We start from the raw sequence: 11,405 nt of genomic DNA on the forward strand, positions 1-11,405 counted from the left end.
TCCTGCCCTTAACTGATGGCAGACATCCATTCAGGTGACAATGTAAGGCGGCAGAGTGCAAAGACAGTTTGTCATGACTGTTCATCTCCATCACCACAGTCCTCAGATTTAAGTATTAAACTCTTAAGACAGGTCAAATAAAATGGACCATTTGTTGTGAATGAAAGAAAAGGCGCCTCTTTTCTCCGGAGGCAGGCTTGGGCGAACATTGAATACATGAAAAGGATTTACTGTGAACACAGAAGATGCATGTTATGACTGCAGAAGTTGCTAGCGTGCAAACTAGTGAGGGCCCCCTCCCACCAACTGTCTATTGTTGCCTTGCACCTTTGTGACAGAGGATTAGATCAACGTCATGCATCATTACACACAAAAGGTGACAGATGGAAAACAGGCAGGACTTAATTGTTTTTCTTTTTTCTTTCACTTCACGGACTAAGAGTGAAGGATTCTCTGTAAAAGCTTGGGAATGAAGTTAGGTGTCTTCTCGTGAAGAATGTCGGTGTCTCTTCAGCAGCAGGTTTCCCATTAACAATTAGTCATATACCGCAGACTTACCTGAAATGACTTACAAGTGACAATGCAAGCAAATATCTGATCAAGGAAACAACATAGAAAGCAAAGCCCTTGGGAAAAATAAGATGTTTTAATTTCATAGGACTTAAAGGTACCATCTATAATTGTAATTAAATATATTGTTTGTCAAATTCAGCCAATTGCTCGTCATTTTCCTCCAGCTGTCCGCTCAAAACACACCTGGCATTCGTACACAGCCCTGGCTCTTTAAACAGGGAAAGAAACTGAGTGTTTCAGACCGAGCCAAAGATTATCCCAGCCAAAAAGAGAGAGGTGTAATTTGATTTGCTGTTGAGGTCAAATATCAACAATCTTTCGCCAGGATTGCGGACTTCACATTTAAGGTACAGAGGAGTTGTGTCCTTTTGAATGCTGGCGGTGATGTGTGTGGAACTGCAGCAGCTCAGCCAACCACCAGTGAGACCCCTGAGGGAAAGGGCTTTCCTTCCTCACTGGCGATTCCATATTTTTATCTTAGGAAGTATACGTGACTGGTCAGGTATCACAAATGTCCGTCAGACTCATCTCCAGGGTATCTCTCCATTATCCTGATGCATGTGCTTTGGTTGTAATCAGTGAGTTGTAAATCTTCATTCAAATCCGAATCAATTTTTCATCCAGCTGTAATTTAGCAGATAAAGTGCTACCGCGATAGATATTCATTATGTTTGTCTTTCCCCAAATGGTCAGATTTGGTAAATAACCTCAAAAGACACCAACCTACCAAATCTTCTCACAAATTATACATGGATATAACTGGCCATTGGCGAGGCCGTAGACTAGCGAAAATATAAAACATAACACTTGGCATTATATGGTCGCTTGTCTGTGATGGTGGTGATGATCTGTCACATCATTTTACCACATTAGGCCAGCTTCAGAACCCCAGGAGTGCTTTAGTTCGTTTTTGTTGTTCATGCTTTCATCAAACATGAAAGAGCCTCATTCTCGTTGAGAAGAGCCTCTGAATCATGTACGCGTAGGTGTCAGCATGTGCCAGGCGGATGGAACTTTGACGCACACTTTCCACGCATTGAATGCACACACCTTCATATGTGGGGTGGGTCTGTTAAGGTTTGGTATGTCATTCAATTGTGATTCATCATAAGCAGAATGACATGTAACCATGATGACATTTGTACAAAACCCAGTTGGATTAACTGCCATTGTAGTTGTTTGACCAGGCAAACATGCAGGACCTTCATTAACTGCCATTGTAGTTGTTTGACCAGGCAAACATGCAGGACCTTCATTAACTGCCATTGTAGTTGTTTGACCAGGCAAACATGCAGGACCTTCATTAACTGCCATTGTAGTTGTTTGACCAGGCAAACATGCAGGACATTTGCCTCATGCTTTACCGGCAGTATAGTATTAAAGGAAATATGAGATCATTTCCAACGTTCAATTAACAATAATATTCTCCCGAAATTGACAGAAACTGATTGATGGTTTAACTGAAGGCGAATAAAGGCAAGCTGCAGCAGAGATTGACATAGAACTGAATGTGCAGGTGGTTTTACTGCAGGCGAAAATAAGTCAAGCTGCAGCAGAAAAGAAGTCAAAACCAGCATGTCAGTATACTGAAATGGTTCAGCCGGGGGTGGAAATGCCCTTTGGACGTAGCGATTCCTCTGGTCGGAGGTGAGGAAGGGGCCCAGGGGAATCACTACGTCCAGGGGCCATTGACTACTTCACCAAGTGGCCAGAGGCGTATGGCCCTCATGTTCGGAGTCGAGCCCCAGACTGGTTTTAGTGTCTGGGCCTCCACCAGAGCCCGAGGTGAGGGGTGGGCCTGGCCTGGATAACTTCTACAACCTGCGTGAACGGCTGCAGCATGTGCCCGAGCTGGCCGGCCGAGCTCTCGCTGATGCCAGGGCTCAACAGAAGCAGGCTTACGACACACTCGCCCAGGGAGAGGACTTTACCCCATCTTTACAAATGTAAGTTGATGTAAGTGTTTTTTTTTCATTTGTTGACAACATCCAACTCCACACTACCTTGGCCGACCTGTCCGTTTGGTCTATTCTAGAGAAATGTGTGAACAAAGAAGATGAGGAAAACAATTATCCCTGGTTCTGTGGTATTTGATTCTATGCCCAGGTATTTAGGTCAGATGTGTGGCATGTCGACCCACACAGCAAACCCTATAATCAATGTAAGTTGTTGTAAGTGTTTTTTTCATTTGTTGACAACATGCAACTCCACAGTACCTTGGCCGACCTGTCCGTTTGGTCTATTCTAGAGAAATGTGTGAACAAAGAAGATGAGGAAAACAATTATCCCTGGTTCTGTGGTATTTTATTCTATGCCCAGGCATTTAGGTCAGAGGTGTGGCATGTCGAGTTGTAATTAGAGAGCCATTTTGTTGATGAGTTGATGGACACATTAAAAAGTCCAGGTGGTAGCACCACACCATTTCTCCCTCACAAGCCTTGGGGTTGAGTTTGTATATAGTCACTGGTGACAAATCTGTTGAACTTCATCTTTTTTTGTTGTTTTTGTAATCCGATCCATCTTGATTTCATCTAGCCAAGTTCAACTATTTGTCAAGGAATGTACTGATCGTGACTGTCTGTTGAATCCTAATGTCTAAAGATCAAAATACCATGCATGGACTTCTTGATCAGGGTGATTAAACATGTGTGTGTGACAGAAACTACAGCTTCCAACGGAGTGTGCAAAGACTTTACAAAGACGTGTCCTCAGACATCCTCACAAGGAGGCATAAGAATTTCTGAAGAACTGTAACTCATAAGATAGCAGATTAAAGGTATCCAGGTCTCTATAGCATACCGGAGATGAGATCATCTAAAAACATTTCAGACTTTATTCCATTGTAGATAGCATGGATTCTTATTGAGTGTAAATTATTACATTTACATTTTACATTTAGTCATTTAACAGACGCTTTTGTCCAAAGCGACGTACAAGGGAGAGAACAGTCAAGCTAAGAGCAATAAAAAACATGGTGTAACAATAAATACTACTTTACATAAGAATCAGAAAAACTACCTAGAAAGGAAAAGAAGTGCAGGAATGTAACTGCTGAAGTGCAAGTTAAGCGCTAGTCAATGTGCCAGTTAGGAAGGGAGGTGCTCTCTGAAGAGTTGGGTCTTCAAAAGTTTCTTGAAGGTAGAGAGGGACGCCCTGCTCTGGTAGTACTATAGGCAGTTCGTTCCACCAACGTGGAACTACAAATGAGAATAGTTTGGATTGCCGTGCTTGCACAGACGGCAGTGCCAAATGACCACATTGGTTCAAAGGTCTTGGATTTTTTCAAAGGTCTTTTTTTACAAGAATAATTCGTACTGCTCCAGAGTACACATACAAATGTAACATTATGGTAGAATTAACTCTGTACATTAACTCTGAATCAAAATCTTCCCATTTGATAAGATGCACTAGTGACATATCAATCACTGTTACCCATGCACATTTCTAAAATATATATACTGCATGGTAGAAATAAATGCGAAAATATTCCTGGTTAAATTAATTTAAAACCTGTTTCACACATATGAACACATTTTTTCATGGTTTTGTTTCCATTTTATTTGTTTATTTGTTTTATAAAATATTATTTTATGCTAGTGGTTCTTGGGGCAGGGCCATCTGTTCATCTTAAATTGGGATAAAAATGATTAAATTATAATGATGAAATAATAAAAATGATTAATTGTAATTTCATCCTTTTTGGAATTCTATATCATTTCATAATTATATATATTATGCAGATCAAATCTTTTTATTAGCCAAGTAAGTCTCAGAAGTCCAAAGTCTTTAATGCTCTTTAACGCCAGTCTATGTAACAACATAAAAATACACTGTATGTTAATTGATTTTGGTAGATGATGTTCCATTCGTCTGAGTGTGATTGGAGATCGTATGAGTCAGCATCAACAACAGATCATCAATACTTTAACAATCTTTCCTTAAATCAGTCCAACATTCTTATAGGAGGCACTCAGTGGCTTAGATAAAGGCAGTGGCGGTTACGTCACTCCTGCAATTAAATGTGTTGTGAATCAATAAGCAGATGTAAGGCTGCAGTAACTGTCGCTTTATTTGTATGGATCAGGTGAAGGACTAATGGAACCATCATAAAAGCAAAGAGTAAAATTCAAGTAACTGTCTGCGGAAAATCTCTTAAAAGCTTATTCCTCCCGTTTTAATCAATTTTATCATTTCCTTTTACGCACCAACATCCTCTAGGCCTTATGTCGCATTAACAGCAAAGTAAGTCTGCGTTATTGATCTCGGGTCATTGTCAACGCCTATAAAAGAGCGCGGGTTCAGGTTTTACCTCAGATCTGACCAAATAGCAAAGCGCGATTGTTCATTCACTTCTTTGGACAGGTAAGTCAATTCATTTTCTTTGAACACTTTTTAAAATATATGGCTCATCACTTGAGGTTTATGCAGATAATGCACATATCCGACGCAGACTAATTTCTACTAACTATCACGCATACAACATATTATTTATTGTTTATTTTGTGTTCGTTTTATCAATCCGTTTTTCTTCTTCGCTCATCATTAATTTTCTTGTACTTTGTCTATTCTCAGACATGGCACTCAATCGTATCTGCGTGATTGCGCTCATTGCACTGCTTGGAGCTTCGTGCTTTGCTTCGCCGCTGTCTCAAACCGGGACGGACACCAAGAAAGAGCCAGCGATCCGTGCAAAAAGAGACGTCTCAAGTAAGGTTCTAACACGGCGGGAGAACCCTGTCCAATCTCGTGATGCACGGATTGAGCGGATGATAACTCTGCCAGACGACCAGCGCGAGTTCATGAACCGGCAAATCATGCAGGCCCTTGCAGGTGTGTGTCAGTAGCTGAGCGCAAGGACCAATGCACTGTTAATGCGCTGAAATCTCACTTTACTGTCATTTGATTCACAGAAATTATCAGTCGAGATGAATGCTTCTTAGACCGGGACTACAAAGGCTGGGTAGACTTTGGGAGACGAAGCGCCGAGTAATGTTTGCATTAGGCCTGCAATGTATAAAATGTCACTGCACTTGCAATAAATTGCCCAGCTTAGCTACATCAGTGTTGCTTGTCTTTTTAACATTTAAGTGAAAAAGGAGTAGAAACTCTTCAGTGGAAATTCTGTGGTTGAGCATTTATTCACATGGAATATGATTTATACATAGTGCACACCTTTAACACTCAGATACAGTTGGGTAACACTGAATACAGAACACACAAGACCATTTCAGTAGCCGCGTTCAGTAGGCTTCTACATGTCACACAGCTGTATGGATGTTCATTTCTGCTCACACAGAAGACAATGCAATTCATGGTCAATGATTTCCCTTTTTACGATCAGCAAATCCTATGTCCTTTTAAACTACTGATTGTTTCACAATGACAGTCTTTAAAAAAAAAAGAAAAAAAAAGCATGCACTGCTAATGACTGTAAATGTCCTAGTCCACTCAATTCTGATGTGTCTTCAGCTCCGAACCGTGTGTGGAATGACCACACCAGAGGACTGGTATCATTCACACTGAGAGCTACATAGTACAGATTGACCCTGATCAGTCAGGAAAAAGCTTTGGAGGAGCAGGTGAAGTCAGTAGTCCACATCTTGAGGTGTACCTCGAGTGTGTGGGGACAGTCAGTGTAGGGGTGTAGCTGCAAATTGTGGGTTCCCTGACTTCTACAGTCAAAATGTCATAACTGTACACCGCCTGGTCCCCTTTCCATCACCGGGCCCCCAGTATGTACCCCCAGTCCATTGCACCTCTGGTCAGTCTTCATGGGGTCCTATTTCCACAGCTGATATCCTGACACCAGACATGTGATCCCATGCATTTCAGTGTTGTGTATTTGGTGAGAGCTGACTGGAGAGTGTGTGTGTGTGTGTAATACACGTCATAACATGGCTTTCCGTGCGTTCTGTGAATACTAGCATCAAAGGACACTAGGGTGGGGTCCAGTGTCAGGTCGTGCAGGAGTATGTCTCAGGATAACGACGAATCAGGGTGGGACTCATCCCAGTCTGGAGTTAGCGGTGCTACAGGGAGAGCAGCGTGTGCGGTGTTCATCATTCAGTTACTGTGCACGTATGTGAAAGCACTCAAATCACAAGCCTTGCAGCTCTATATACAGCAGTTCAAATACATCATCAGCATTGAATTGAGTCCTTTTGTGTCTCATCCCTGTACCGCTAAGAAGGAGATGGTGAGTTTAAATGACTTGCCGCAACCATTTCCCTGCTCATTTCTGTGCCTAAAGTGAAGGACAATACATTGTGTTCCAGTGCAAAATGGGAGTACCTTGTTCAAACAACATGAACTACATAATGGAGAGAACAAAACCGCCATCTAAACAAATATAGATATGGTAGCACCTCTTTATACTGTTATTGTGAAGAACAGTTTGTTTTTCATGATGACACAATATGTAAGACCCAGCACACAGTAGGAGACAACGAAAGCATGTGGATCCAGCGAACAGATTGTCTACATTTGATGACCATGTTTAACACACTTAGTGGTCCTCTAAATGCAGACAGAAAAGTGCTATTCCCTTTCATAGTGTCAAACGACACCTGAAATAAAATGGTAAAAAAAGCATACATTATTCATCTATAGTTTTTGATTAAACAAAAGACGACCGTGACAACATAGTGGCCCAAAAAGCCAGATAGATCTGTCGTCAGAGATGTCAACGCCTTGATCATACAATGGCACTCAACACCATCTAATCTACTGTACAGTGTTTGTAGACAAAAATCAAGATCAGAAAAAAATGTGTGAATTCACTACAGCAACAGTCATTATGGCTCTGTGATTATTCCCCACGGAAGAAGGCTCGTCGGATGACCCTGGGCCTTTTTGGTTGAACTTTAAAAAAAGGACGTCATGATCGGGGGTCAAAAGCTCTCAGACAGTCCGCCCAGGGCCAGTCGCTCTTCCACGCACTCGAGTCCGCCACCCCTCGCGCCGCCACCCTGTGGAGACCCAGCCTCAGGAGCTTCTCCACCAGGTTGAAGCTGAACGCATTCCCAGTTCCAGAGTCCGCTACGCACGCTCCCCCGTCTGCCCCACCGGCCGAGGAGTTCCACGCTACTTTCCCGGTGAGAGGAACGGAGGGGGCTGGCAACGGGCCGGGGCCGGTTTGCCGGTCCGTCCTGGCCGAAATCCCTTGTTTCTGGAGGAGGCTGACCAGACCCAGAGGAGGGGTACTGCTACTGAGGCGGAGGGGAGAGCTGGCGAGTGCGGGGTGGACGAGGGAGCAGGGCGGAGGGTGCGTCACATGCTGACAGCTCCCACAAGCGGACAGGCTGAGAGCGGAAAGGCTGCGGACACAGGAAGGGAAAACAAAGGACTAATTAGAAAAGCAATGGAGACATATTCAGCCAATCAGGTTAGAGAAGAAAATGTATTAGTCTGACATGCAAAAGAAAACCACACTCAAGCAATCAAACAAACACCATTTTAAGACACGATATTAGCTTCTGCATCATGAGAGCTTCAACTAAAAAGGGTCATATTTTGAGGGTAGTGATGGGTTTGCTATGGGTGCAACATTTTCCTTTGAGATATATGTCAATACTTAAGGGTAAAGGTATCTTCCACACTTGTACTTGGCTTTGACAAAACCACCAGGTCTTCATATACAGTATTTAATACAAATGAATGATCATGCTGGACTATTTGGATTTAGCCCGTTAAAAAACGATTTGAACCCAGGCATCAGTCTGTTGGCATCAGCGACTGCCAATCAGTGCTGCTGATTCATGAACAGCCATATTTTAGGTGAATGTGCTACTGCTAGTGACAATCATCCTGTTAGGTGAATGTGCTACATCTAGAGACAATCATCCTGTTAGGTGAATGTGCTACAGCTAGTGACAATCATCCAGTTAGGTGCCAATGAATTGCCTGCAGGAAGAAGTGGGTTACTGTTAGTATCTTGAGCATTCGCAGCGCGGTTATCGCCAGTCAAGAGCAGGCTGAAACCAAGAAGCAATTTCTGGTCAGACAGTTAGTAGTGATCAGTAGTGGTCAGCTAGCCTCCTTGGGCGAACACCTACAATAAAGGTTAGTCCCACACCTGTCATTGCAAGGTGAGGAAGGTGGATGTTACTGACAGTAGTGGAACATTTAGGATATTGTTAGTATCAGCATGCTTTTGTGAGAAGGGAAGAGGCGTCTGTGATGAACTCGGGCCATTTCTCACTGGTTCTTACTTTGCGGAGACAGGGCCTGTTAGAGCTGTAGAAAGAGCCTAGTCCAGCGTTTCCTGCCACTGAAGGGTTGAGGGGAAGGGAAGGGATGTCAAAAAGGGAACAAAGGAAAGGAACGACTGATCAAACAGATACGCTTTTGCCAGACTCTTTGAACGGATCCTGGAGAACAATGCAACAAATGCAAAACAATATTTCCTTCTTCCTATTATTATTATTATTATTATTATTGTTTTGTTGTTTTGTTATTCTGCCATGAGGATCTCACACAACAGCCCAATAACTTACAAACAAGTTTTATCAGATCAGATAAAAAATGTTTCCATTTTTTGTATTTTACACTAAATGTATTTCCCACACATAAAACAGTGTATTTCTTGCAGTAACCAAAACCTTTTAAGATTGAATTCCACGTTTCATGAATAACTTGGGCAAACCAAGAAATGCAGTAACACAGAGTTTAATGACGGCACACTCAAAGTCTTGATTTTTAAATTAAAAAAAAAAACTCCAAAGCGCCACCATTTTCCTAAATATAATGAACTATTATGAATAGCTGGGTGTATGGTGTGAAAACAGGTCATGTGAAATGGATATGTATGAACACACAGATGTCTTACCTGGCAGTGAGGGTGGGGACGAGTAAGGAAGGGTGATGTAGGATCCGACTGTTGGTGACAGTGAAGGAGGGAGAGGTCTGAGGGAAGTTGGGGCCGGATGGAGGGACTGTGGTCATGGGGGGAGAGATGCAACACTTGACTCTACTACACACAACCACCAGCACACACAATGGAGGGCGTTTTTGGTGAAGCAAACCCTTTCTTTAAAATGTATACGCGAAATGTGTATCAATTACCCGTAGCACCTGCAGTTTGAAGAGGTGCTGAAAAGTGAAAAGCTTGTAGCCAATAAATCATCAAAAGTTCTAAAAGGAATCTATTTTCAGAGGAGAACTGTCCACCAAGGCCTAATCAGTACTTAACTCGCTCTTACAGCAGTTACATTCCTGCACATTTTATTCTTTATGTAAAGTAGTATTTATTTTTACACTAGGTCTCTATTGCTCGTAGCTTGATTGTTTTCTCCTTTGTACATCGCTTTGGATAAAGCATCAGCTAAATGACTAAATGTAAATGTAATCAACAGAGATGGAACACATCCAGTCTCTGAGGGAAACGTATACTTATATATCAAATCAAATTAATACAATGTCTCAAATGAATGAATGTTATTTTGATAGTATAGTTTTGCACCACAAAAACTGGCCCTCTAAATGAGTAACTACAGTGACCACTAGGGATGAGTTCAAGGTAATTAAGACAATGAAGACGAGTCTACTAAATGAGTCTACTAAATGAGGCAACAGTAGAGGGTGATGATTTTGATCATGAATGACAATGTAAAAATGTGTGTGTGTGTGTGTGTTTGTGTGTGTGTGTGTGAGCTCATGTATTATTTTCATATTAGCTTTCTAAGTAGTTAAATCACTCCCACGAGTAGTTAATTTATCAATCAGACTTTGCCTTTAAGACATTAGGCATGGGGTCATCATTTACTACGAGGCCCCCTTACCCATATTGCTGTGTTGGCTGGAGGAGAGCCTGGCCAGAGCAGAGTCGTCCTCGTCCTCCTCCAGGTCGTTGAGGCTGTACACGTGCTGCAGGTCCACCTCCAGCTGGTGGAAGTCTTTGGTCAGGACGCCTGGCCGTGGGTGCAGGATGCCCCCGAGGTTGGGCTTGGCCAGCTGCTGCCAGTGGTGCAGAGTGACAGAACCTGAGAGGGTAGGGGTGCGGAGATGAGTACGAAAACGGCATATCAGCTCGTGTTTTACATGGAGAATTATCACGGTAGTATTTCTGAGCAGAATGAGTTTTCTAAGTAAAGGTGCGTAATCGGTGTGGGAGACAGAACTGGTTACAGGTGACTTGTTCCTGACTGATTATGCATGAGGACTGACAACACAGCAAATCTAGTATGAGAATTAGCTCCTGTCAATAAATATGTAATCTGATGTTCAGGAAATAGTATGTGTACTTAAGTGAAAGGGCATGCTGTAACTAAAGACTCTCTTTCAAACATCGACCACACAACAAAAAACCCACTTAACTCTCTCACACACAGTTAGTTCATAGAGAGAGAGGACAAAGCATATTTATAAGCACCGGTCTTAGACGATGTTTTTGTTATGTCTGCATCACCCTAGAGATGAACTCCTAACCCTGCGCTCTGTTCTTTTAGTTCAAGCACTTATGATTGACACTTCAAAAAGAGAAATACAGATGGGGGGGGGGGGGGGGGGGGGGCAAATGGAGCATTCAAAGGGAAAAAAAGTACAGTGTACAGGTGATCATCATCAGTTGGAGAAGATACAAAGGTAAATATTACTAAGCCATCCAGTGCGGAAGGTTCAGACCTGTAATTATCTTACTGAGTGAATAGGGGGCTTAGGAAACTTGGTGCTGTGTAAACAGAGGCAGAGGCAATATAGGGCAAAGGGCAAAAATACTTTTTTAGGATTTAGAATACTTATTTCTGCATGTGAATAAAAGTAAAAAGTCGTTAACACACTGAACATTTGTGAAGACGTTTAAAGAAAAGACCTAAAATTGGCATACAGCTTGATCA

At 42.3% G+C, this 11,405-nt stretch overlaps 2 protein-coding genes across 2 annotated transcripts in view; one reads left to right on the forward strand and one right to left on the reverse strand.

Moving 5' to 3' along the window:
* The first annotated feature begins 4,953 nt into the window (after window positions 1–4,953).
* LOC116219007 (gastrin/cholecystokinin-like peptide) lies at window positions 4,954–5,629 on the forward strand. Its single transcript, XM_031561821.1, has 2 exons — window positions 4,954–5,403; window positions 5,484–5,629. The coding sequence occupies exons 1-2, from the start codon at window positions 5,148–5,150 to the stop codon at window positions 5,561–5,563; spliced, it is 336 nt and encodes a 111-aa protein (XP_031417681.1). The 5' UTR covers window positions 4,954–5,147; the 3' UTR covers window positions 5,564–5,629.
* Window positions 5,630–5,692: 63 nt separating this feature from the next.
* hap1 (huntingtin associated protein 1) overlaps window positions 5,693–11,405 on the reverse strand; it is a 45,602-nt gene continuing 39,889 nt past the window's right edge. The window contains exons 14-16 of the mRNA XM_031561742.1: window positions 10,353–10,553; window positions 9,401–9,506; window positions 5,693–7,889 (exon numbers count right to left, since the gene is read on the reverse strand). Of these exons, the coding sequence (XP_031417602.1) occupies window positions 7,451–7,889; window positions 9,401–9,506; window positions 10,353–10,553 (746 nt within the window). The 3' untranslated portion in view covers window positions 5,693–7,450. The remainder of the gene's footprint in view (window positions 7,890–9,400; window positions 9,507–10,352; window positions 10,554–11,405) is intronic.

The sequence above is a fragment of the Clupea harengus genome, chromosome 24, assembly GCF_900700415.2.
Source record: "Clupea harengus chromosome 24, Ch_v2.0.2, whole genome shotgun sequence".
Taxonomy (NCBI): domain Eukaryota; kingdom Metazoa; phylum Chordata; class Actinopteri; order Clupeiformes; family Clupeidae; genus Clupea; species Clupea harengus.